At 48.2% G+C, this 26,641-nt stretch overlaps 1 protein-coding gene across 6 annotated transcripts in view; it reads right to left on the reverse strand.

The window, feature by feature from the left end:
• kansl1l (KAT8 regulatory NSL complex subunit 1-like) overlaps positions 1 to 26,641 on the reverse strand; it is a 149,413-nt gene that overhangs the window by 25,122 nt on the left and 97,650 nt on the right. For all 6 annotated transcript variants that reach the window (XM_072484074.1, XM_072484057.1, XM_072484049.1 and 3 more), the window contains 2 exons: positions 24,662 to 24,834; positions 13,530 to 13,654 (listed from right to left, as the gene is read on the reverse strand). In XM_072484074.1, coding sequence (XP_072340175.1) covers positions 13,530 to 13,654; positions 24,662 to 24,834 — 298 coding nt within the window. The remainder of the gene's footprint in view (positions 1 to 13,529; positions 13,655 to 24,661; positions 24,835 to 26,641) is intronic.

Genomic DNA, 26,641 nt, shown 5'->3' on the forward strand with positions numbered 1-26,641 from the left:
TCTAACCACAAAAAGGAGAAACGCCCAGGTTTGATTGCTCCATGTCCCTGTTTCAACAAAGGCAGTTAGGGACACTAAAGTCTTTTATAAAGCTTAAACATATGAAAACAGTGATCAAAAGGAAGGATGGGACCAATTAGGGACCAAAAAAGAAATCTTTGTGGAGGCAGAGAGCATTGCTGAGGAACTAAATGAACACTTTGCATGCGTCTTCAGAAGACATGATCATGCTGTCAAAGTCACAGTAACGGAAGAGGGATATTTTAGAAATAAAGAGATACTAGTTGACAGGGTTCAAAATAGAAAAGCACCTCGTCAGGCTGAGGTGCATTCTAGATTGATAAGGGAAGTATGGGTGGAGATAGTAGAGGATCTGGTAACAATCTTATAATCCTTTTTGAGGACTGAAGAATTGAAAAATGTTAATGCCTGTTTAAAAACGGAGAGGGATAAACTACAGGAAGTTGGCCTCAGACAGGTTTTCAGTAAGTTTTTAGAGACAATATCCAAGACAAAATTGTCACTTAGAAAAACATAGGTTGATAATGTCAGCTACTACTGTGACATTATACAAATGTACAGCAAGTGAAGAGTTAATGTTATGTTGAGCCTAGCCAGAAAAAAATAGGTTGATAATGCCAGCCGCTACTGTGACATTATACAAATGTACAGCATGTGAAGAGTTAATGTTATGTTGAGCCTAGCCACTAGAGGGAGCGAAGGGACAGTACTATACATTGCACTAGCTCTTAAGCTAAGGGGAGGAGATTAGACTGGAGCTGACAAAGATAAGATTCATCGTGTATTGCAGAGTTAGTTAAGATATAATAGCTCTAATTAGTAGATAGATAGTGTTAGTGAGTATAGTTTAATTCTTTCATGTATGTTTGCTATTCAGAATCAGGGTCAAACACAAATTTAGTGTTAATAAAATTAGTTTAGTTCTTCAAAAGAGCTTTGTGTATCTTTGTGATCACTATGCCTTCCATCCTGAAAACTCCTCACAAAGATCATCACATGGTACCAAGAGTGTATTCCAGAAAAGCACGCAGTAAGAAAGAAGAAAATAAATCAGCGCATCGCTACACATCTGAAAATCTGAAAAGAACAAAGAAAAACCGAGACCAACATGGATGCTGTGCAAAAGCCAGATAACTTCAAGATGTCCGGTAAACAAAGTTTAAATTGGATAAACTTCATGTACCAGTTTGAAATCTTTCTCTCTGTCTCTGCACTTGAATCAGCTCCTGACACTAGTAAAATAGCTCTCCTACTAAATCTGGCAGGTCCGCAGGCATTTGAACTAATTTGATTTCTCAGAAAATGAAGTTTAAATAAGTATGGGAAAGTAATGGAAAAATTGACTCTCATTGCAAAAAACAGGTTCATGAGGTGTATGAGAGATAGATTTTTTTTTTAAAGTGTGTAGCTAAAAGGGGAATTTTTTTGACTCTTTTCCAACTGATTTGAGGCTCCGAGTCAATCCTGCAATTTTTCCTCAATTACTGAATCAATCCTGCGTGACCAAATTGTGTTTGGCATATTTGGAAAGCAAATGCAGGAACGTTTACTAAGAAAACGAAATTTAACTTTAGAAGAAGCCATCAACCTCTGTAAAGCAAGTAAGCAAGCCACCAATGAATATGCTGAATTCAGATCACGTGAAAAAGGAGCGAACTTCAGCAACGTGGTCGGCGCCATTGCCTCTCGGACGTAGTTTAAAATGAATTGCGCTGCAGCAGGTAGCCATTTTGCGCAGGCACGGGTAAGAAAAAACCCACGAAACAGACATTTGACGTTCTGCACATACGCACTTTGAAAAAGGACATGAACGGCCTCTGGGTGCGGCTATGCGGAGCTAAGTCACACGTTCGGCAGCTCCCGCTTGGAACGGACTTTTGGGCTCTTTTCAGGGCCCCCAACGGCATTTTTTCGACATTACCCGGTGTGGGAAGAAGACTGCAACATTCCCCCGACAGTGTATGGCTTGGACCAGGAGTGGGACGACTAAAAAAGTGGTGGTGAACCCAAAGAAAGTGCGAGGGATGAAGAGCAAGGTGGCAGCGGGCGGGGACCAGGCAGCGTGAATGCAGTGGGCACAGGAGCAGCAGGAGGTTATCCAGCGCTGCTTCAGGGAGCTCAAAGCGGACCTGCTGGAGCCGATGAAGGCTTCGATTGAGAAGCTGCTGGAGACACAGACGGCACAGGGGGTGGCGATCCACGAGGTCCGACAAAAGATCTCAGATAACGAGGACGAGATCTTAGGCCTAGCGGTAAAGGTGGAGGCGCACGAGGCGCTCCACAAGAAATGGCAGGAACGGTTCGAGGAGATGGAGAATCGGTCAAGGCGGAAGAATCTGCGGATCCTGGGCCTCCCGGAGGGACCGGAGTGGTCGGACGTGGGGGCCTATGTTAAACTCGCTGATGGGAGCGGGGTCCTTCCAGGGGCCCTGGAGCTGGAAGGGGCCCATAGAGTGCTGGCGAGGAGGCCCAAGGCTAACGAGCGGCCGCGGGCGGTGCTGGTGCGGTTTCATCGGTTCGCTGATCGGGAGTGGGTACTCAGGTGGGGCAAGAAAGAGAGGAGCAGCAGGTGGGAAAACGCGGAGGTTCGAATATACCAGGACTGGAGCGCGGAGGTGGCGAAGAGGGCCGGGTACAACCGGGTGAAGGCGGTGCTGCACAGGAAGGGGGTGAAGTTTGGCATGCTGCAGCCGGCGCGACTGTGGGTCACCTACAAGGACCGGCACCATTATTTTGAGTCCCCGGAGGAGGTGTGGGCCTTTGTTCAGGTCGAGAGGTTGGACACAAACTGAGGGTCGGGATGGGGGGTTCGGGCGTAGGGATGGTCGGGGATTGTTATTGTTGTGTTACATTTTGAGTGGGTTTTTTAAAATTCTTGTTTCTTTTTGATTCGGTGTGGGTGGTTAGGGTGGGTTGGGCACTGTTTTGGTTGGGTCTGTCGGGTGGGCTCTTGGAGGGGGGCAAGCAAACGGAGTAGGGGGTGGATGGCCGCTACGGGGGCTGGGGCCCCGTGGGGGAGGGGGTGGCCCGAGTCGGGGAAGAGGGTACTGGGCCTGTAAAAGGAGCGGCGACAGAGGTGGCGGGGCCGTGCAGGTGGAAAGCGTGGGCTTTTTCCCGCGCTGAAGGCTGGAGGGGGCGGGGCCGGGGAAGCGCGGGATTTTTCCCGCGCTTGGCATAGAAAGGGGAGGCGGAGAGCCTGCTGGTGGGTAATGGAGGGGGGGGGGGGGGGGGGAAGTCCCACAATGGGAGGAGTCGAAGGAGAGGCGGGAGTGGCTGGGGTCAGCAGGAGTCAGCTGACTTGCGGGAGTGCAATGGGGGGAGCAAAGCAGCTAGGGGGGGGGGGGGGGGGGGGAAAGAGAGAGACCAGGTTGCTGCTGGTATGGTCAAGGGGGAGTTGGAGCGAGTAGAGTGGGTTGGGACGGGGTTCTGCCGTCGTGGGGAACGGGCCGGTCGTGGGATGCGGGCGCGTGGCTGGTTGAGGAGGGGTTGCGGCTAGTCGACGGGGGTGGGTAGCCCTCTGATCCGGCTGATAACCTGGAACGTAAGGGGACTGAACGGGCCGGTCAAGCGGGCCTGGGTGTTCGCGCACCTGAAGGGGCTGAAGGCGGATGTGGTCATGCTCCAGGAGACACACCTGAAGGTGGCAGACCAGGTAAGATTGAGGAAGGGGTGGGTAGGTCAGGTGTTTCATTCGGGGCTGGATGCCAAAAATCGGGGGGGGGGGGGTAGCGATCTTGGTGGGAAGAGGGTGTCGTTCGAGGCGTTGAGCATTGTGACAGACAATGGCGGCAGGTACGTAATGGTAAGTGGTAAGCTGCAAGGGGAGTGGGTGGTGCTGGTCAACGTGTACACCCCGAACTGGGACGATGCGGGTTTTATGCGGCGCATGTTGAGTCGCATCCCGGACTTGGAAGTGGGGGGCCTGATAATGGGGGGGGGGGGGGGGGGGACACGGACTTTAACACGGTGTTGGATCCGGCACTGGACCACTCCAGGTCTAGGACGGGTAGGAGGCCGGCGGTGGCTAAAGTGTTGAGGGGGTTTATGGACCAGGTGGGAAGGGTGGACCCTTTGAGATTTGCAAGGCCGGGGGCTAGGGAATTTTTATTCTTCTCACACGTTCATAAGGCCTATTCCCGGATCGACTTTTTTTGTTATGAGCAGGGCGCTGATAGCGAGAGTAGAGGATATTGAGTACTCGGCGATAGCCATTTCGGAAAACGCCCCGCATTGGGTAGATCTAGAGCTGGGGGAGGAGAGGGACCAGCGCCCGTTGTGGCGCTTGGAAGTGGGGCTGTTGGCAGACGAGGAGGTGAGCGAGCGGGTCCGAGGAAGCATAGAGAGATACCTGGAGGCCAACGATAACGGGGAGGTCCGAGTGGGGATGGTATGGGAGGCGCTGAAGGCGGTGGTTAGGGGAGAGCCGGTCTCCATTAGGGCCCACAAGGAGGAGAGGAGAGAGCAGAGGGAGAGGGAGAGGCTGGTGGGGGAGATGGTCAGGGTAGACAAGAGGTACGTGGAGGTGCCGGAGGAGGGACTGTTGAGGGAGAGGCATAGCCTCCAGGCCGAATTTGACCTGTTGACCACCAGGAAGGCGGAGGCACAGTGGAGGAAGGCCCAGGGGGTGGTTTATGAATACGGGGAACAGGCAAGCCGGATGATGGCGCATCAGCTTCGGAAGCGGGACGCAGCAAGGGAGATCGGGGGAGTTAAGGACAGGGGAGGGAGTGTGGTGCGGAGTGGGGTTGTCATCAATGGGGTCTTCAGGGATCTTTATGAGGAACTGTATCGGTCCGAGCCCCCAGTGGAGGGAGGGATGGGCCGCTTTCTGGACCAATTGAGGTTCCCGAAGGTGGAGGAGGGACTGGTGGCGGGATTGGGGGCCCCGATTGGGCTGGAGGAGCTGGCCAAAGGGATAGGGAGCATGCAGGCGGGGAAGGCACCGGGGCCGGACGGTTCCCCGGTCGAATTCTGCAAAAAATATGTGGACCTGTTGGACGCTTTGCTGGTTAGCACCTTCAATGAGGCAAGGGGGGGGGGGCCTTTGCCCCTGACGATGTCCCAGGCACTGATCTCCTTGATCGATCCTGAAGCGGGACAAGGATCCCCTGCAGTGTGGATCTTACAGGCCGATTTTGTTGTTAAATGTAGATGCCAAGGTGCTGGCGAAGGTCTTAGCCACAAGAATTGAGGATTGGGTGCCGCAGGTTATCCACAAAGACCAGACGGGATTCGTGAAGGGGAGGCAGTTGAACGCGAATGTGCGGAGGCTCCTGAACGTTATGATGCCGGCGAGGGAGGGGGAGGCGGAGATAGTGGTGGCGATGGACGCTGAGAAGGCCGTCGATAGGGTAGAGTGGGGGTACTTGTGGGAGGTGCTGAAGAGGTTTGGGTTTGGGAAGGGGTTCGTCAGGTGGGTTAGGCTGTTGTACGAGGTCCCGATGGCGTATGTGGCCACGAACAAGAGGAGGTCTGAGTACCTTCGGTTGCATCGAGGGACGAGGCAGGGGTGTCCCCTGTCCCCCCTGCTCTTCGCACTGGCGATTGAACCCCTGGCTAAGGCACTGAGGGAGTAGAGGAACTGGAGGGGGTTGGTGCGGGGCGGGGAGGAGCATAGGGTGTCGCTCTGTGCGGACGACTTGCTGCTCTATGTGGCGGACCTGGTGGGGGGAATGCCGGAGGTAATGAGGATCCTCAGGGAGTTCGGGGATTTCTCAGGGTACAAGCTCAACATGGGGAAGAGCGAGTTGTTCGTGGTTCACCCAGAGGACCAGGAGAGGGGGATTGGCGAGCTCCCACTAAAAAGGGCGGAGAGGAGTTTCAGGTATTTGGGGGTCCAGGTGGCCAAGAGCTGGGGGGCCATGCATAGACTTAATTTCACAAGGCTGGTGGAGCAAATGGAGGAGGAGTTTAAGAGGTGGGACGAGTTGCCGCTGTCCCTGGCGGGTAGGGTGCAGTCAGTCAAGATGACGGTGCTCCCAAGGTTTTTGTTCTTGTTCCAGTGCCTCCCCATTCTTATCCCGAAGGCCTTCTTTAGGCAGGTCAACAGGAGCATAACGGGGTTTGTGTGGATGCGAGGGACCCGGAGGGTGAGAAGGGTGTTCCTGGAGTGGAGTAGGGATGGGGGGGGCTGGCGCTGTCCAACCTCTGTGGATACTACTGGGCCGCCAATGCGGCGATGGTGCGCAAGTGGGTGATTTGGGGGGGGGGGGGGGGGGCTGCATGGAAGAGGCTGGAGACGACGTCTTGTGAGGTTACGAGTCTGGAGGCGCTGGCAACGGCGCCACTGCCGCTCCCTCCAATGAGGTATACCACGAGCCCGGTGGTGGCGGCTACCCTCAAAATCTGGGGGCAATGGAGGCGGCACGGGGGGGGGGGGGGGGGGGGGGAAGAGAGAAAGTGGGGGCCTCGGTGTGGACCCCGATACGGGGGAACCACCAGTTTGTCCCAGAGAGAATAGATGGAGGGTTTTCGGGGGTGGCACAGGGCAGGGATAAGAAGGTTGGGGACCCGTTTGTGGATGGGAAGTTCGCGAGCCTGGGTGAGCTGGAGGAGAAGTACGGGTTCCTCCCAGGGAACACCTTCAGGTATCTACAGGTAAGGGAGTTTGCCAGGCGGCAAGTGGTGGAATTCCTGCTGCTGCTGCCACGCACGGTACAGGACAGGGTACTCTCGGGGGGGGGGGGGGGGGGTTGGGGGGGGAAGATCTCGGCAACAGACCAGGTGATGCAGGAGGAGGAGTAGGCCTCGGTGGAGGAGCTGAAAGGTAAGTGGGAGGAGGAGTTGGGGGAGGAGGTCAAGGAGGGGACGTGGGCAGATGCCCTTGGGAGGATGAACTCTTCCTCTTCGTGCGTGAGGCTCAGCCTCATACAGTTTAAGGTGCTGCACAGGGCACACATGACCGGGACAAGGATGAACCATTTTTTTTGGGGTGAGGACAGGTGTGTTAGGTGCTCTGGGAGCCTAGCAAACCACACCCATATGTTCTGGGCATGCCCAGCGCTGGAGGAATTTTAGAAGGGCGTAGCGAGGACGGTGTCAAGGGTGGTAGGATCCAGGGTCAAACCGGGCTGGGGGCTCGCAATATTTGAGGTTGCAGGGGAGCCGGGAGTGCAGGAGGCGAAAGAGGCCGGTATTCTGGCATTTGCGTCCCTGGTAGCCCGGCGAAGGATTCTTCTTCAGTGGAAGGATGCGAGGCCCCCCAAGCGTGGAATATCCTGGATCAACGGGGTTTATTAAATTGGAGGATGAAATTTGTCTTAAGAGGATCGGTGCAAGGGTTTTTCAGGCGGTGGCAACCGTTCTTGGAGTTCCTGGCAGAACGGTAGACAATGGTCAGCAGCAGCAGCCCGGTGGGGGGGGGGGGGGGGGGGGGGAGGAGGAGGTGGGTTCTATTTTATTTTTGTTTGTCTATACTGGGGGTATGTTTGCTGTGTGTTAATTCAGGGTGTTAATTTATTATTTATGTAAATGATCCTGAATGAATATTTCTCATCGGTATTCACGGTGGAGAAAGGCATGGATGTTAGGAAACTAAGGGAAATAAATAGTGATGTCTTGAGAAGTGTGCATATTACAGAGGAGGAGGTGCTGGAAGTCTTAAAGCGCATCAAGGTAGATAAATCCCCGGGACCTGATGAAATGTATCCCAGGGTGTTGTGGGAGGCTAGGGAGGAAATTGCGGGTCCCCTAACAGAGATATTTGAATCATCGGCAGCCACAGGTGAGGTGCCTGAAGATTGGAGAGTGGCGAATGTTGTGCCCTTGTTTAAGAAGGGCAGCAGGGAAAAGCCTGGGAACTACAGACCGGTGAGCCTAACGTCTGTAGTAGGTAAGTTGCTAGAAGGTATTCTGAGAGACAGGATCTACAAGCATTTAGAGAGGCAAGGACTGATTCGGGGCAGTCAGCATGGCTTTGTGCGTGGAAAATCATGTCTCACAAATTTGATTGAGTTTTTTGAGGGGGTGACCAAGAAGGTAGATGAGGGCAGTGCAGTAGACGTTGTCTACATGGACTTTAGCAAAGCCTTTGACAAGGTACCGTATGGTAGGTTGTTGCAGAAGGTTAAAGCTCACGGGATCCAGGGTGAGGTTGCCAATTGGATTCAAAATTGGCTGGACGACAGAAGGCAGAGGGTGGTTGTAGAGTGTTGTTTTTCAAACTGGAGGCCTGTGACCAGTGGTGTGCCTCAGGGATCGGTGCTGGGTCCACTGTTATTTGTGATTTATATTAATGATTTGGATGAGAATTTAGGAGGCATGGTTAGTAAGTTTGCAGATGACACCAAGATTAGTGGCACAGTGGATAGTGAAGAAGGTTATCTAGGATTGCAACGGGATCTTGATCAATTAGGCCAGTGGGCCGACGAATGGCAGATGGAGTTTAGAACATAGAACATAGTTTAATTTAGATAAATGTGAGGTGATGCATTTTGGCAGATCAAATCAGGCCAGGACCTACTCAGTTAATGGTATGGCGTTGGGGAGAGTTATAGAACAAAGAGATCTAGGAGTACAGGTTCATAGCTCCTTGAAGGTGGAGTCGCAGGTGGACAGGGTGGTGAAGAAGGCATTCGGCATGCTTGGTTTCATTGGTCAGAACATTGAATACAGGAGTTGGGACGTCTTGTTGAAGTTGTACAAGACATTGGTACGGCCACACTTGGAATACTGTGTGCAGTTCTGGTCACCCTATTATAGGAAGGATATTATTAAACTGGAAAGAGTGCAGAAAAGATTTACTAGGATGTTGCCGGGACTTGATGGTTTGAGTTATAAGGAGAGGCTGGATAGACTGGGACTTTTTTCCTTGGAGCGTAGGAGGCTTAGGGGTGATCTTATAGAGGTCTATAAAATAATGAGGGGCATAGATAAGGTAGTCAACATCTTTTCCCAAAGGTAGGGGAGTCTAAAACTAGAGGGCATAGGTTTAAGGTGAGAGGGGAGAGATTCAGAAGGGCCCAGAGGGGCAATTTCTTCACTCAGAGGGTAGTGAGTGTCTGGAATGGGCTGCCAGAGGTAGTAGTAGAGGCGGGTACAATTGTGTCTTTTAAAAAACATTTAGATAGTTACATGGGTAAGATGGGTATAGAGGGTTATGGGCCAAGTGTGGGCAACTGGGACTAGCTTAATGGTGAAAACTTGGCGGCATGGACTGGTTGGGCCGAAGGGCCTGTTTCCATGCTGTAAACTTCTATGATTCTATGTATAGGGGGGAGGGGGGCACGGGGTTGTTTTGTTTTGTATTTCATTCTATTGGGTTCCTTTTACATTTTGTTGTTGATATTTTGTGAAAACTTTAATAAAAATTTTTTTTAAAAGAAAAAGGACGTGAACCAGAAGTTGACCGATTTGCACATGTGCACGAGAGGTTGATGCATGACATCACCAACAAGACATGTACACGCTGTGGACACTCCCACTTAAAACAACACTGTCCTGCATTTGGAAAATGGTGTACAACATGTAGCAAACTCAATCATTTTGCTACACAATGCAGATTTAACACAACACAACAGAATCAATTTAAAAAGGCATTTCAACATCATTAAAAAAGTCAACACTATACAAAACAAGGAAGAACAACAAATTTTAAAATCAAAGATTGATCTCACGATGCCTACTTCACTGGACAACTTAATAATAGAAGCAATCACTATAACTAATGGAAATGATACTGCTGATAAACCAATCAGGTAACTATCCGATAGAAATAAAGATTGGATAGAAACATTGATCATAAATGGATCAGAGGCACAATTTAAATTGGACACTGGCGCACACGCTAATCTGATAACAGAATCAGATTTGGGCAAAGTAGCAACCTGTCCAAAATATAAAAAGATACATTGTAGATTAACAAACTACAATGGAAATGAAATAGCAACAAAAGGTTCATTCTACATCATAGTTCAGAGTGGTGATATTAAAATTGCACTTGATTTTCAAATTGTAGAGGACACAACATCCTCACTTATTGCATGTATCCAGCTAAACTTAATGCAGAAAATTCACACTGCTAACTCTTTCCCTGGTTCGAAAGATTTAGTACTTGCGGATACGTTACCCAGCGCCACAATTCACGAAGATAACCAAGTTGTTGACCTTGTACTCAGTATTGAAGCACAAGCCAACTTCATCACAGCAATGTTACCCGTCACAGATGTTGAACTACAAATAATCAAGGCAGAAACTCTACTATGGGATACGACACTTCAGCAAGTGACACAATATCTATGTACTGACTGGCCTAAAGGGAAATGTGCAAACTTTCGCAACATAGAGAAGACCTGACAACAATAGATGACTTTCTATTGAAAGAGGACCACATTGTAATCCCACCATGTGTTCGACAAGATATTCTCGCACAAATCCACGAAGGACATCAAGGCATAGAGAAATATAGAAGAAGAGCATGGCAATCTGTGTATTGGCTGGGAATCAACAAGGATGTAGACAACTACATTCAACAGTGTCAGTTATGCCAAATACAGCAACCAACACAATGTACGCAGACCTTGGTGGAAAGCGAACAGTTACTCAACCATGGACAAAAGTCGCCATGGACATATTTTACTTTCAATTACTCAAAATTTCCAGAGGTTATCAAATTATCCAACTCAACAATGCATCCAGTTGTCAGGGCAACAAAAAAATGTATTTGCCAGACATGGCACACCAGTTACTGTTGTCACAGACAATGGACCATGTTTTAGCAGCCTGGAGTGGTTACAATTTGCCAATGACTGTAACTTCACATATGTAATAACTTCTAGCCCACTATACTCGCAGGCAAACGGGAAAGCTGAGAAAGGGTTGGGAATCGTGAAGTAGCTTCTCCAAAAAGCTATGGAGACATACAGGGCGACACCATTGTCATTGGGGCTTTCTCCAGCACAATTATTGATGGGACGAAGAATACGTACAACGTTACAACTCTAATAGTTTCAAAGGTGAACAAGTTGTGCAGAAAGAGTAATCAAAAGAAGTAATACGATAAAAACTCCAAACCACTATCTACACTCAAAGAAGGTGATAATGTACACATTCGTAATCCTGAAGGTGGATGGATGGACATTGCAAACGTCCTCAATGAACTCACACCAAGATCATATGTGATCAGAACAGAATGTGGAAAGATTTTTTGTAGAAACAGAAGAGACCTCTTGAAACTCAAAACAACCTGTTACATTCACAGGATCAGCTACCATGAGTCAACAACTCATATTTCCTACAAATGATTTTTCAAAAGCTATATTGTCAAATGTACCAGATAATTCAAATAACACTGTTGTAACATTAAGGTCTACAAGATGTAGGAAACCTCCAAATAGATTAAATCTGTAAATCTAACATTAGTTCTATCATAGTTGACATGCTGTATAATACTGTAAACAAGAAAATGTACAGCCAACATTTTTCTCAAAGGGGGATGTGACATTATACAGCATGTGAAGAGTTAATGTTATGTTAAGCCTAGCCACTAGAGGGAGCTAAGGAACAGTACTATAAATTGCACTGGCTCTTAAGCTAAGGGGAGGAGATTAGACTGGAGTTGACAAAGATAGTTAAGATATAATAGTTATAATTAGTAGATAGTGTTAGTGAGTGTAGTTTAATTCTTACATGTATGTTTGCTATTCAGGATAAGCGTTAAACTCAAATTTAGTAGTGTTAATAATATTAGTTTAGTTCTTCAAAAGAGCTTTGTTTAATTTGTGATCACAAAGCCTTCCATCCTGGAAACCCCTCACAAAGATCACCACAGCTACAGATTTATTAGAGGCAAATTGTATCCAACAAACTTGGAGTTCTTTGATGAAGAGTTGATAAGAACAGAAATAGGAACTGGAGTGGGCTATGAGGCCCTTTAAGCCTGCTCTGCCTTCAACAATATTATGGATGATCTTCTATCTCAACTCCACATTCCCACACTATCCCAAAAGTCCCTTAATTTCCTTAGTACCCAAAGATTTATCATCCGCTATCTTGAATATACTCAACAACCAAACACCCACAGCTCTCTACTAAAAAAAAAATTGCAGACATATTGAACAAAATAATTTGTTGGTCTTCATAGTAAAAGACACAAATACACTCTGGAAATATTTCTCCATTTTTGCTCTCCCTCATTTCTTAAATAATGGTGCTGTTTGCTGCTTTCCAATCCTTGGGAACTATTCTTCAACTCTGCCAGATTAAAAGCAATACATCAATTATTTTCTGCAGCTAGCTCATTTAAGACCCTAGGATGCAGTACATCAGGTCCAGGGGATTTATTGCCACTTAGTCCCATTAATTTTCCAGTTTTATTTCTTCATTTATACGGATTTCTTTTGTTTATTTCTTGCTAGACCCTTGATTACCTATTATTTCTGAAATGTTCTCCTAATGTAAACAGAAACTTTCTACCCGTCTTCAATGTGAGTGCCACTTTCTTATTCCCAATTATAATTTCAGCAGTACTCTACCTCTAATGGGCCCATTCTTTCTTTCACTCATTCCCTCTTATTTACATACCGAGAGAAATATTGACAATCTGTTTTTATATCACTTGAAATTCCAATCTTCTATACCTAAAGTCTTGGTGCTCCTTTGCCGAATGTTAAAATATTCCCAATCTTCACGCTTACTACTCTTTTCGACAACATATTCTTCTTCCTTTGATTTAATACAATCTTTAACTCTTCGCAAGCCACAGTTGTTTGATTTTTTTCGCAGGTTTTTTTGTTCTTTAAAAAGGTACATTTATTCCCAATTCTGTATCATTTCTTTGAATTCTAGGCACTGTTTCTCCACCACAATATCTTTTAATGTAGTTTCGCAATGTATCTTGGCCAACTTTCTCCTCATTTTTAAAAAAAGTTTTAAAAAAAATTTAGAGTACCCAATTCATTTTTTTCCAATTAAGGGAGGGGCAATTTAGCACATCAAATCCACATACCTTGCACATCTTTGGGTTGTGGGGGCGAAACCCACGCAAACATGGGGAGAAGTGCAAACTCCACATGGACAGTGACCCAGAGCCAGGATCGAACATGGGACCGTGGCGCTGTGAGGCAGCAGTGCTAACCACTGTGCCACCGTGCTGGCGTTATCTTGAGATTCTTACTACAGATTATTAATCAGCCCATTTTAATTGCACATTATTAAATCCAAAATAGGTTGTTCCCTAGTTGGTTCCTCAACATTCTGATCTAGAAAACTCATCCTCTACACAATTACTGCAAATTTGTTTTGCCTGGTCTATAGGTTTACGGTCCCTTCTATTTTCCATTTTCACCATCATTGTTATACTAAATTTAGTTATTGTTTTATATTTACTCTGGTTGACCACATAAGATATTGGACTACTTTAGGGACAATGATAATGGAAAGTTACAAATGGAATATGTACCAGTGCACAACACCTTGAGCACTCCTGTGGTTCTTCAATGCCGGTCTTCTGCTAGAAATAATAATACAAGGTCTCTTATGCCTTAAAAAATAAAATCAAGAAAACAGTCTACCTCGGTGTAATGATCTCCTTGTACTGCAGCTTCTCGATCTTGGAGGTGGCAACCAATGACATGGGTATCACAATGTTATCAATATCATAACAACATTCACTTTGTTGCCTTTGCCGCAAGGGAATCTAGAATGGCACAACAAAGAGCTTTTCATTATATCGGTTGGAGTCTTCTAAAAAATGTGTCTGGTAGCAGGATTACAATGAGTCGTCTTTATATCCAACTCCTGTCAATTTTCTGCTTCCCGTCTCATTGCAAAAGGTTCTAACCTCTTGCTGTATCACCATTTGTTGAACAAGAAACACGCTCAATACTTCAGAAAATAACCAATAATAATGTAGGTGAGACACTAAGTGCCAGCAAACTATTGACTAAATGTGGCAGTGAGAGAAATCCAGTCCTCACTTGATGGTTTCCAGGGAAGGTCACTGGATTAGACAAGTGAGACTTGGCCAATTTCCCCTTCCCTAACCTGGAGATACTAAAGCCAACTGTGACATCCTTTCCACTGTTCCAGGTGAAGTTTGGTACAAAGCAGGGATCAAATCTGGACGTTAATAAATCAGCCAAAATATCTGCAGATAGTTGCAAAAAATAATCTGCAAAAAATATTTCCAAAATAGTTGCAAGCACTAAATGTTTATCATAATAAAAATGAATACTTGTGTAACTCAAATTTCAAAATATTTTCTTAATGATGTTTTATTAGAAAACCTGTCAATCATTCGGTGACCACAGATTCAGTGATCCTTGGCATGCTTGTGTCACAAGAACAAAAATAATTGGTGTTCTTAATTAATGCTGGCCAAGCACATCCTTATTGATTTTGTAGTTCATTTTGGCAAACATTCCCATCTCCCATACAATCATGACAGCTCTTTAGAAATATTTTTAAGGCATTTATAAATATATACATAAAACACAATCCAAAAGCAAGAAGGAGAGAACAAACAGGAAATCACAACACTCCACCCTCCCTGCTGTCCCCCTCCACCCATCCTGCCTTCCCCGTATTTACCCCCTATAAACCCACCCCCCCAACTGCTGATGTCTTAACTATCTTTGATAAAGTCAATGAAAGGCTTCCATCTCTGGACGAACCCCCCAACAAGGCAAACTTAATCTTTTCCAGTTTCAGGAATTCCGCAAATCACTCACCCACACCCCGTTTCGGCGACCCGAGTCCCTCCATTCCAACAAGATCTGTCTCTGGGCTACCAGGGAAGCAAAGGCCAAGACATCGGCCTCTCTCGCCCCCTGGACACCCAGGTCTTCCGACACTCCAAAAATCGGCATTTCTGGACTTGGGACAATTTTCACCCCCAGTACCTCAGACATAACGTCAGCAAACCCCCGCCAGAATTCCTCCAGTTTCGGACAAGCCCAGAATATGTGGACATGCCCACCGCCCACACCTATCCCCCACCCCCTCAAAAAACCTGCTCACTCTGACCACATCATATGTGCCCTATAAACATCTTTAAATTGAATGAGGTTAAGCCTAGCACATGAAGATGATGCGTTCACTCTCCTCAGAGTCTCCTCCCATAACCCAGCCTCTATCTCTCTCTCTGTTCCCCTTCCTCCCTCCAACCCAGCCTCGATCTCTCTCCCCACCCCCCAAACACCACCACCACCACAACCTTTCCTCCCACTTAACTTCCCCTATTGGGGCACCCTCCCAGTCCATCAATTCCTTATAAATCTCCGATACACTACCCTCACCAACTCGTTTTCGACACCACCTTGTCCTGCAGCCCCAGGGGTGACAGGTCGGGAAAAGATGACACTTGCTTCCTAACATAACCCTGTGCCTGTCAGTACCAGAACCCATTCCTGCTGGGCAGTTCATACTCCTCTTCCAGTTCCTTTAAGCTCGGAAAGCTGCCCCCTACAAATAGATCCCCAAACCGTTCGATCCCCGCCTGCTGCCACCCCCAGAACCCGCATCCAGCCCCATCCGGGGCAAACCTATGGTTTCCACAAATCAGTGCTGCTGCCATTGTCCCCACATCCTCAGGGCCGCCACCAACACCGGGCACGTGGAGTACCTGGCCAGCAGGAACGTCTAATGCCCTTGCAGAAGCTGTCTCCATCTGCTCCCACCCCAACTACCCATTTCCTAACCATGGCTATATTTGCACCCAGTAGTAGTTCATTAAATTTGGGAGGGCTGTCATTTTCACGATTTTCACCTGGCCCACAAGCGACAACGGGAGCACATCCTCACCTCTTAAAATCCCCATTCCGCTCAACCAGCCATGCCAGGTTCAGTTTGTGCAAATGTTCCCATCCCCACCACCCGAATACCTAAGTATCTAAAGCTCGTCCCCACCACTTAAATGGCAGCTCGCCCAGCCTCCCCTCCTGTCCTCTTGCCTGAATCAGGAAAACCTCACTCTATCCCATGTTTAATTTATACCCGGAAAACCAACCAAACTCCTCCAAGATGTTCATAATCCCCAATGGGTCCGAAAAGTAGTGAGACGTCACGTACAGCGAAACTCTATGCTCCACCCCGCCCACCGCACTATCCCTCTCCATTGCCAATGGCTCTATCGTCAGGGCAAAAAGCAACGGGGAGAGTGGGCCCCCCTGCCTTGTCCCACGATGTAGCCCAAAATACCCCAGTTCACCTGATCCATCCTTACACTTGCTACTGGCGTCCGATACAACAATCGGAACCAATCCACAAACCCCTGCCCAGACCGAACCGTACCAGAACTTCCCACAATTGTTCCCGTTCTATCTGATCAAAGGATTTCTCCACATCCATAGCAACCGCCACCTCCTGTCCCACCGGGGGGCATCAGATTCACATTCATTAAGTGCCTAATGTTTGCCGACAAATGACTCCCCTTTACAAATCCCACCTGGTCCTCCCCCATCACCCCTGGTGTACAGTCCTTGATCCCAGAGGCCAAGATCTTTGCCAGCGGTTTGGCGTCCACATTCAGCAGCAAAATCGGGCAATAAAACCCACACTACTACTGGTCCATATCCTTCTTCAGAATCAAGGATATTGAGGCCTGGAATAGCATAGGGGGAAGCTCCCCCTTATCCCGTGGCTCTCTTATGCACTTACCAGAAGGGGCCCCAGATCCCCTGGAAACTTCTTATAAAATTCTACCAGGAACCCATCCGGACCCGGAGCCTTCCCTGCCTGCATCGCCCCATACCCTCCAGCACGTCCACCATAGTCCAATGGATGCCCCAACCCCTCTAACAAATCCTCCTCCACTTTGGGAAATTCCCACCTATCCAAAAAACGCTGCATTCCCTCTCACCAGGGACTCAGATTCATATAGCTTCCTACTAAATTCCTCAGACAGCCCATTCACCCCTACCGGGTCCAGGATCACCCTTCACCTTTCCCATCTCCCTCGCTGCCTCCTGCTTCCTACGTTGGTGAGCCAACATCCTGCTCGCCTTCTCCCCAGTCATACACTGCCCCCCTGGCCCTCCTTAACTGCCCCACTGCCTCCCCCGTGGACACCAACCCAAAATCCATCTGGAGCTTCTGCCGCCGCTTCAACTACCCTGCCTTCGGGGCCTCTGAATATCTATCTACCCGCAAGATCTCCTCCAGCAGTCTAGTCATCTCTACCCGCTCATTCTGTCCCTGTGCGCCCAAATCGATATCAGTTCCCCCTGACCAATGCCTGAAGCACCTCCCATAGCTTGGCAGCCGATACCTCCCCCGTGTCATTCGGCTGCACATACCCCCGAGTGGCAGCTTTCACCTGCTCGCACACCAGCTCGTCTGCTAACAATCCCACATCTAATCTCCAGTGCGGGCACTGGGCCCCCTCCGGTTCACTTGCAAGTCCATCAAGTGCGACACGCGGTCAAAATAAACAATCGCCGAGTACCCAGAGTCGACCACCCCCGCCAGCAGAGTGTTATCCACCACAAAGCAATCGATGCGCGAATACACCCTGTGCACATGGGAGAAGTACGAAAATTCCTTTGCTCTCAGGCTCCACAGGTCCACCCACCCCCCAAAACCCCATCACTCCATGAACCCCTTTAGCTCTTTCACCACCGCTGATACCCTCTCCAGCTGCGGACTCTACCTGTCCAATCTCAGCTCAATGACCGTATTAAAGTCCCCCACATTATCAGCTGATGAGAGTCCAGGTCCAGGATCTTCCCCAACACTCATCTCAAATTTGACATCATCCCAATTTAGGGCATAAACATTCACCAAGACCATGCTAACCATCACAAACCTTCCCCCCAGATTTTCCACTATGTTCCCCACCTCAAACGCTAACCACTTATTTATTAGCACTGCTACTCCCCACTTCTTCAAATCCAACCCCGAATAAAACACCTGTCCAACCTACCCCTCCTCAGTCTAATCTGGTCCTCAATCTTCAAATGCGTTTCCTATAGAAATGGAACATCCGCCTTGAAGCTCCTCAGATGCATGAACGCGCACGACCATTTGACCAGCTCATTCAGCCCCTCACATTCCATGTGATTAGTCTGGTTGGGGGGGGGGCACCCCGCATATCCTCCCATGCCGATCAACCATAACCCTTCTTGGGCCAGCCCCGGCTTGCATCCCGCAACCCGCCAGGCCACCCTCAGATGTCCACCGTCTCCAACTCCCTCCTTATTTCACTTCAACTGCCCACCCCCGTCAGCAGTCCCCCCCCCTCCCCCGAACAAAACAAAACCCATCCCCCTCTAAAACTCTAACCACCCCCCACTGTGCTCCCGTGAACTAGCTAGCCCAGCAGGCCCCCCCCCACCCCCCGCGCCAAACATCCTACCCTCCATTGATTCCCCTCCTCACCCCGTGCTCGCACTCCACCATGATGCAAACAACAATAACACTAAGAAAAAGAGTGTTCGGGAGGCAGAGGGGGTCATAGATAGCAGCTTCAGGAATTAGTTACACCAAAGATTGGAGATAGATGGGTAACTGTAAGAGGGACTGGGAAGAAGCAGTCAGTGCAGGGATCCCCTGCTGTCGTTCCCCCGAGAAACAAGTATACCGCTTTGGATACTTGTGGTGGGGGGGGGACTTACCAGGGGTAAGCCATGGGGTACGGGCCTCTGGCACGGAGTCTGTCTCTGTTGCTCAGAAGGGAAGGGGGGAGAGGAGCAGAGCATTAGTAATTGGGGACTCTATAGTCAGGGGCACAGATAGGAGATTTTGTGGGAGCGAGACTCACGTTTGGTATGTTGCCTCCCAGGTGCAAGGGTACGTGATGTCGCGGATCGTGTTTTCCGGGTCCTTAAGGGGGAGGGGGAGCAGCCCCAAGTCGTGGTCCACATTGGCACTAACGACATAGGTAGGAAAGGGGACAAGGATGTCAGGCAGGCTTTCAGGGAGCTAGGATGGAAGCTCAGAACGAGAACAAACAGAGTTGTTATCTCTGGGTTGTTGCCCGTGCCACGTGATAATGAGATGAGGAATAGGGAGAGAGAGCAATTAAACACGTGGCTACAGGGATGGTGCAGGCGGGAGGGATTCAGATTTCTGGATAACTGGGGCTCTTTCTGGGGAAGGTGGGACCTCTACAGACAGGATGGTCTACATCTGAACCTGAGGGGCACAAAAATCCTGGGGGGGGGGGGGGGAGATTTGTTAGTGCACTTTGGGGGAGTTTAAACTAATACAGCAGGGGCATGGGAACCTGGATTGTAGTTTTAGGGTACGAGAGATTGAGTATAGAGGTCAGGAGCACAGAATTGACTTCGCTGGAGGGGGCCAGTGTTCAGGTAGGTGGTTTGAAGTGTGTCTACTTCAATGCCAGGAGTATACGAAATAAGGTAGGGAAACTGGCAGCATGGGTTGGTACCTGGGACTTCGATGTTGTGGCCATTTCAGAGACATGGATAGAGCAGGGACAGGAATGGTTGTTGCAGGTTCTGGGGTTTAGGTGTTTTAGTAAGCTCAGAGAAGGAGGCAAAAGAGGGGGAGGTGTGGCGCTGCTAGTCAAAAACAGTATTACGGTGGCGGAGAGGATGCTAGATGGGGACTCTTCTTCCGAGGTAGTATGGCTGAGGTTAGAAACAGGAAAGGAGAGGTCACCCTGTTGGGAGTTTTCTATAGGCCTCCAAATAGTTCTAGGGATGTAGAGGAAAGGATGGCGAAGATGATTCTGGATAAGAGCGAAAGTAACAGGGTAGTTATTATGGGAGACTTTAACTTTCCAAATATTGACTGGAAAAGATATAGTTTGAGTACATTAGATGGGTCGTTGTTTGTACAATGTGTGCAGGAGGGTTTCCTGACACAATATGTTGACAGGCCAACAAGAGGAGAGGCTACATTGGATTTGGTTTTGGGTAATGAACCAGGCCAGGTGTTAGATTTGGAGGTAGGTGAGCACTTTGAGGACAGTGACCACAATTCGGTGACGTTTACGTTAGTGATGGAAAGGGATAAGTATACCCCACAGGGCAAGAGTTATAGCTGGGGGAAGGGCAATTATGATGCCATTAGACATGACTTGGGGGGGGGATAGGTTGGAGAAGTAGGCTGCAAGTGTTGGGCACACTTTGTGGAGCTGGTTTAAGGAACAGCTACTGCGTGTTCTTGATAAGTACGTACCGGTCAGGCAAGGAGGAAGGCGTCGAGCGAGGGAACCGTGGTTTACCAAAGAAGTGGAATCTCTTGTTAAGAGGAAGAAGGAGGCCTATGTGAAGATGAGGAGTGAAGTTTCAGTTGGGGCGCTTGATAGTTACAAGGTAGCGAGGAAGGATCTAAAGAGAGAGCTAAGACGAGCAAGGAGGGGACATGAGAAGTATTTGGCAGGTAGGATCAAGGAAAACCCTAAAGCTTTCTATAGGTATGTCAGGAATAAAAGAATGACTAGGGTAAGAGTAGGGCCAGTCAAGGACAGGGATGGGAAGTTGTGTGTGGAGTCTGAAGAGATAGGCGAGATACTAAATGAATATTTTTCGTCAGTATTCACTCAGGAAAAAGATAATGTTGTGGAGGAGAATGCTGAGACCCAGGCTATTAGAATAGATGGCATTGAGGTACGTAGGGAAGAGGTGTTGGCAATTCTGGACAGGCTGAAAATAGATAAGTCCCCGGGGCCTGATGAGATTTATCCTAGGATTCTCTGGGAAGCCAGGGAAGAGATTGCAGGGCCTTTGGCTTTGATTTTTATGTCATCATTGGCTACAGGAATAGTGCCAGAGGACTGGAGGATAGCAAATGTGGTCCCTTTGTTCAAGAAGGGGAGTAGAGACAACCCCGGCAACTATAGACCGGTGAGCCTCACGTCTGTAGTGGGTAAAGTCTTGGAGGGGATTATAAGAGACAAGATTTATAATCATCTAGATAGGAATAATATGATTAGGGATAGTCAGCATGGCTTTGTGAAGGGTAGGTCATGCCTCACAAACCTTATCGAGTTCTTTGAGAAGGTGACTGAACAGGTAGATGAGGGGTGGTGGAAGCAGGTATGATACTGACATTTAAGGGGCGCCTTGACAAATACATGAATAGGATGCCAATAGAGGGATATGGGCCCCGGAAGTGTATAAGGTTTTAGGTTAGACGGGCAGCATGGTCGGCCCAGGCTTGGAGTGCAAAGGGCCTGTTCCTGTGCTGTAATTTTCTTTGTTCTTTGTTGAAGTGCATTTTGATAGATAGAACAGTGGATGAAAAATGGGAGACTTTCAAAGGAGAGATGAAAAGGGTGCAAGCTAGGTACTTACCCATGAGAAATAAATCTGGGGTATCCAAAGCTAGAGTACCTTGGATGACGGAGGATATTGATGATAAAATAAGGAAGTAAAAAAAGGAGGCATATGTGTATGCCAGAATAATATTAGCAATGGAAAGCAGGAAGATTATCTCAAATACAGAAGAGAGGCTAAGGCTGGAATAAAGAAGGCTAAGAGGAAGCATGAGGAAAGGGCAGCAGGCTGTGCTAAAACAAAGAGCAAAAAGATAATGTTGTGGAGGAGAATGCTGAGCCCCAGGCTAATAGAATAGATGGCATTGAGGTACGTAGGGAAGAGGTGTTGGCAATTCTGGACAGGCTTAAAATAGATAAGTCCCCAGGACCTGATGGGATTTATCCTAGGATTCTCTGGGAGGCCAGGGAAGAGATTGCTGAACCTTTGGCTTTGATTTTTATGTCATCATTGGCTACAGGAATAGTGCCAGAGGACTGGAGGACAGCAAATGTGGTCCCTTTGTTCAAAAAGGGGAGCAGAGACAACACCGGCAACTATAGACCGGTGAGCCTCACGTCTGTAGTGGGTAAAGTCTTGGAGGGGATTATAAGAGACAAGATTTATAATCATCTAGATAGGAATAATATGATTAGGGATAGTCAGCATGGCTTTGTGAAGGGTAGGTCATGCCTCACAAACCTTATCGAGTTCTTTGAGAAGGTGACTGAACAGGTAGATGAGGGTAGAGCAGTTGATGTGGTGTATATGGATTTCAGTAAAGTGTTTGATAAGGTTCCCCACGGTAGGCTATTGCAGAAAATACGGAGGCTGGGGATTGAGGGTGATTTAGAGATGTGGATCAGAAATTGGCTAGCTGAAAGAAGACAGAGGGTGGTGGTTGATGGGAAATGTTCAGAATGGATTTCAGTTACAAGTGGCGTACCACAAGGGTCTGTTCTGGGGCCGTTGCAGTTTGTCATTTTTATCAATGACCTAGAGGAGGGCGCAGAAGGGTGGGTGAGTAAATTTGCAGACGACACTAAAGTCGGTGGTGCTGTCGACAGTGCGGAAGGATGTAGCAGGTTACAGAGGGACATAGATAAGCTGCAGAGCTGGGCTGAGAGGCGGCAAATGGAGTTTAATGTAGAGAAGTGTGAGGTGATTCATTTTGGAAGGAATAACAGGAATGCGGAATTTTTGGCTAATGGTAAAGTTCTTGGAAGTGTGGATGAGCAGCGGGATCTAGGTGTCCATGTACATAGATCCCTGAAAGTTGCCACCCAGGTTGATAGGGTTGTGAAGAAGGCCTATGGAGTGTTGGCCTTTATTGGTAGAGGGATTGAGTTCCGGAGTCATGAGGTCATGTTGCAGCTGTACAAAACTCTGGTACGGCCGCATTTGGAGTATTGCGTACAGTTCTGGTCACCGCATTATAGGAAGGACGTGGAAGCTTTGGAGCGGGTGCAGAGGAGATTTACCAGGATGTTGCCTGGTATGGAGGGAAAATCTTATGAGGAAAGGCTGATGGACTTGAGGTTGTTTTCGTTAGAGAGAAGAAGGTTAAGAGGAGACTTAATAGAGGCATACAAAATGATCAGGGGGTTAGATAGGGTGGACAGTGAGAGCCTTCTCCCGCGGATGGAAATGGCTGGCACGAGGGGACATAACTTTAAACTGAGGGGTAATAGATATAGGACAGAGGTCAGAGGTAGGTTCTTTACGCAAAGAGTGGTGAGGCCGTGGAATGCCCAACCTGCAACAGTAGTGAACTCGCCAACATTGAGGGCATTCAAAAGTTTATTGGATAAGCATATGGATGATAATGGCATAGTGTAGGTTAGATGGCTTTTGTTTTTTGACTTCCCATGTCGGTGCAACATTGTGGGCCGAAGGGCCTGTACTGCGCTGTATCGTTCTATGTTCTAAAAAAAGATGCATTCACCTCCACCGTCCTCCCACCAAAGCACCCCATGAAAGAGCTAAACAGTCCCGAAGAAAAGTTATTTCCTGGCCATTACCCAACACAAAAGAACCCAGCACAATACAGCAAATAGGCTGTGAGAACCAACACCACCTCACATTTCTTATAAAGTTCAATGTCCTCCCTCTCCTGCCAGTTCATTGTCTCTCAAGAACTCCACTGCCTCCTCCGGTGTTCCAAAGTAGTATTCGCAGCCGTTATGGGTCACACAAAGGCGGACCGGGTACAACATTCCCAACTACACTCCCTTCCTAAAGAGGGCAGCCTTGAATCTGGCTCTCGTCTTTGCCCGTTTCACGCCCAGGTTCTGATGTATCAGAAGCTCATTGCCTTCCCAGGCACATCTCCTCGTCTTCCTGGCCCACCGCAAGATCTTCTCTTTGTCCAGAAACCGGTGTAGCCTCACCATCATCGCCCTTGACGACTCATTCGCCTTTAGCTTCCTCATAAGTGCCCTTTGCGCCAGAACGACCTCCAGAGGCCGGTCAAAGGCCCCCTCCCTCATTAGCTTCTCCAACATCTTGGCCACATAAGAGCCCGAGTCCGCTCCCTCGATGCCCTTCAGCATCCCCACTGTCCTCAGATTCTGTCTCCGGGAGCGGTTCTCCAAATCCTCCACTTTCTCCTTGAGCCGATTCCAAGTCTTTCTCAGCATCCCAACTTCGGCCGTCAACAAGGTAATCTGCTCCTCGTGCTCCCCCATCGCCTCCTCCACACGGTTGATCACTGCTTTCAGCGGTCTACCACCTTTGCCAGGTCCTCCTAAGCCTCCCTCCTCTGGTGGCTGAACTTTTCGTTAAGAAAGTCAACTAACTGCTCCGTCGACCATTGGGTGGTAGGACCGACCCTTTATCCCCCGTCATCTTCCACTGTGTCGCACACAGAGTTTCTCGCTCCTGCAGCTCCTTCCTTCTAGACCCAATTCTGGTCCACGGGTCATCCACCAACCTCACCAGTGGAGTGTAGCTTTCCTCCACCACCTCGGCACCTTTTTCCTCCAAAATATCCACCCCGCAACCATGGAAAAGGACCAAAAGGAACACCTCAAGCAGGAACTGCCAAATGTGCGACCGCTCACACCATGGCCACCACCGGAAGTTCCACAATCATGACAGCTCAACAAGGTTCAAGTAACTTAAACAAGCAAAACTGGCACAGGCACAATGGATCGAATGCGCACCTTCTGTGGTGTAAATGTTATATATCTCAATCAGCATCCTGCATTGTCACATGTGAAGAATAAATCAATACTATTGTGAAATCTACTGGAGAAAATGGCCACTTCACTCTTGAGGAAACCTTCTCACATTATGGCTGATTTGAAAATACACATTAATTAACATATCTACGACATTCAGAAGAAGTTGTTTCATTTATTATCTTGGGTTGTTACACCTTTATGGGAGGAATTAATCCAGTACAGAAATCTCTAATGACTGAATATCAGTGATAGGGTTAGCACAGTCCAATAACTTATTGTCAGTCCACTATATCTTACATCCTTTGTGTGTGCAAGTGCTCTTTGGGATGGTGTTGATCTGGATGCCCAGCTATCTGTTGGGCTGGAGCATGGAGTTTGCTGAATAGAGACTGCAGTCAGTGCTGTTCTCACCAAAGAACCTGAAGGAAATTCACTGGGGTTCAGCAGAGCACAATGTCGTTTATTTAAAACTGAAATACAAAAAAAAAAAGAGTGCAGTAATTAGACAGCAAGATCTACAATGCTAGTTAACAAGGCTGATTTTAGAAATTAGTGTTATCACATTGGTCAAACACCTATTCAATAGGTTTCAGCTGTGACTAATTTTGTGAAGTTTCCAGCATTGAAATACGAAAAAAAACTGCTTTTTGAAAAATAGGTAAACAATTTTCAAATCTATATTGTATCAGAAAATATTGGAAGGGTCCTAAATATCACAGGAAGTTGGGAGAGTAAAAACCGCGCAGGAGGAGAGGCAGTCGGGAGATTGCAAACAGCACAATTGGAGAGGCAGTCGGGAGATTGCAAACAGCGCAATTAGAGAAGCAGTCGGGAGATTGCAAACAGCGCAATTGGAGAGTCTGTGGGGAGATTGCAAACAGTGCAATTGGAGGGGCAGTCGGGCGATTGCAAACAGCGCAATTGGAGGGGCAGTCGGGAGATTGCAAACAGCGCAATTGGAGAGGCAGTCGGGCGATTGCAAACAGCGCAATTGGAGAGTCTGTGGGGAGATTGCAAACAGTGCAATTGGAGAGGCAGTGGGAGATTGCAAACAGCGCAATGGGAGGGGCAGTCGGGAGATTGCAAACAGCGCAATTGGAGAGGCAGTCGTGAGATTGCAAACAGTGCAATTGGAGAGGCAGTCGGGAGATTGCAAACAGCGCAATTAGAGGGGCAGTCGGGAGATTGCAAACAGCACAATTGGAGGGGCGGTCGGGCGATTGCAAACAGCGCAATTGGAGAGGCAGTCGGGAGATTGCAAACAGCGCAATTGGAGAGTCTGTGGGGAGATTGCAAACAGTGCAATTGGAGAGGCAGTCGGGAGATTGCAAACAGCGCAATTAGAGGGGCAGTCGGGAGATTGCAAACAGCACAATTGGAGGGGTGGTCGGGCGATTGCAAACAGCGCAATTGGAGAGGCAGTCGGGAGATTGCAAACAGCGCAATTGGAGAGTCTGTGGGGAGATTGCAAACAGCGCAATTGGAGGGGCAGTCGGGCGATTGCAAACAGCGCAATTGGAGGTCAGTCGGGAGATTGCAAACAGCGCAATTGGAGAGGCAGTCGGGCGATTGCAAACAGTGCAATTGGAGAGTCTGTGGGGAGATTGCAAACATCGCAGTTGGAGGGGCAGTCGGGAGATTGCAAACAGCGCAATTGGAGAGGCAGTCGTGAGATTGAAAACAGTGCAATTGGAGGGGCAGTCGGGAGATTGCAAACAGCGCAATTGGAGAGGCAGTCGTGAGATTGCAAACAGCGCAATTGGAGAGGCAGTCGTGAGATTGCAAACAGCGCAATTGGAGAGGCAGTCGTGAGATTTCAAACAGCGCAATTGGAGAGGCAGTCGGGAGATTGCAAACAGCGCAATTGGAGAGGCAGTCGTGAGATTTCAAACAGCGCAATTGGAGAGGCAGTCGGGAGATTGCAAACAGCGCAATTGGAGAGGCAGTCGTGAGATTGCAAACAGCTCAATTGGAGAGGCAGTCGGGAGATTGCAAACAATGCAATTGGAGGGGCAATCGGGGCATTGCAAACATTGGAGAGGCAGTCGGGAGACTGAAGGCAGTTAGGAGACTGAAAACAGACAGTGACATAATGGCAAGGAAGCAATTTGATTGATTGGAGAAGCTAGTAGTTTGGCAAGTATCGTTTTTATGTTTTTTTTATACCTTTGGTTAAAAATAGTATAGGAAGTGTATTTCCGCAAGCTGATTATCCCAAACAGAAAGCACTTCCAGCCAATGTGTCGATAGCAAACTTAGGACACGGATCTTTAAATA

This window comes from Scyliorhinus torazame, chromosome 2 (assembly GCF_047496885.1).
Source record: "Scyliorhinus torazame isolate Kashiwa2021f chromosome 2, sScyTor2.1, whole genome shotgun sequence".
In the NCBI taxonomy this organism is placed as follows: Eukaryota; Metazoa; Chordata; class Chondrichthyes; order Carcharhiniformes; family Scyliorhinidae; genus Scyliorhinus; species Scyliorhinus torazame.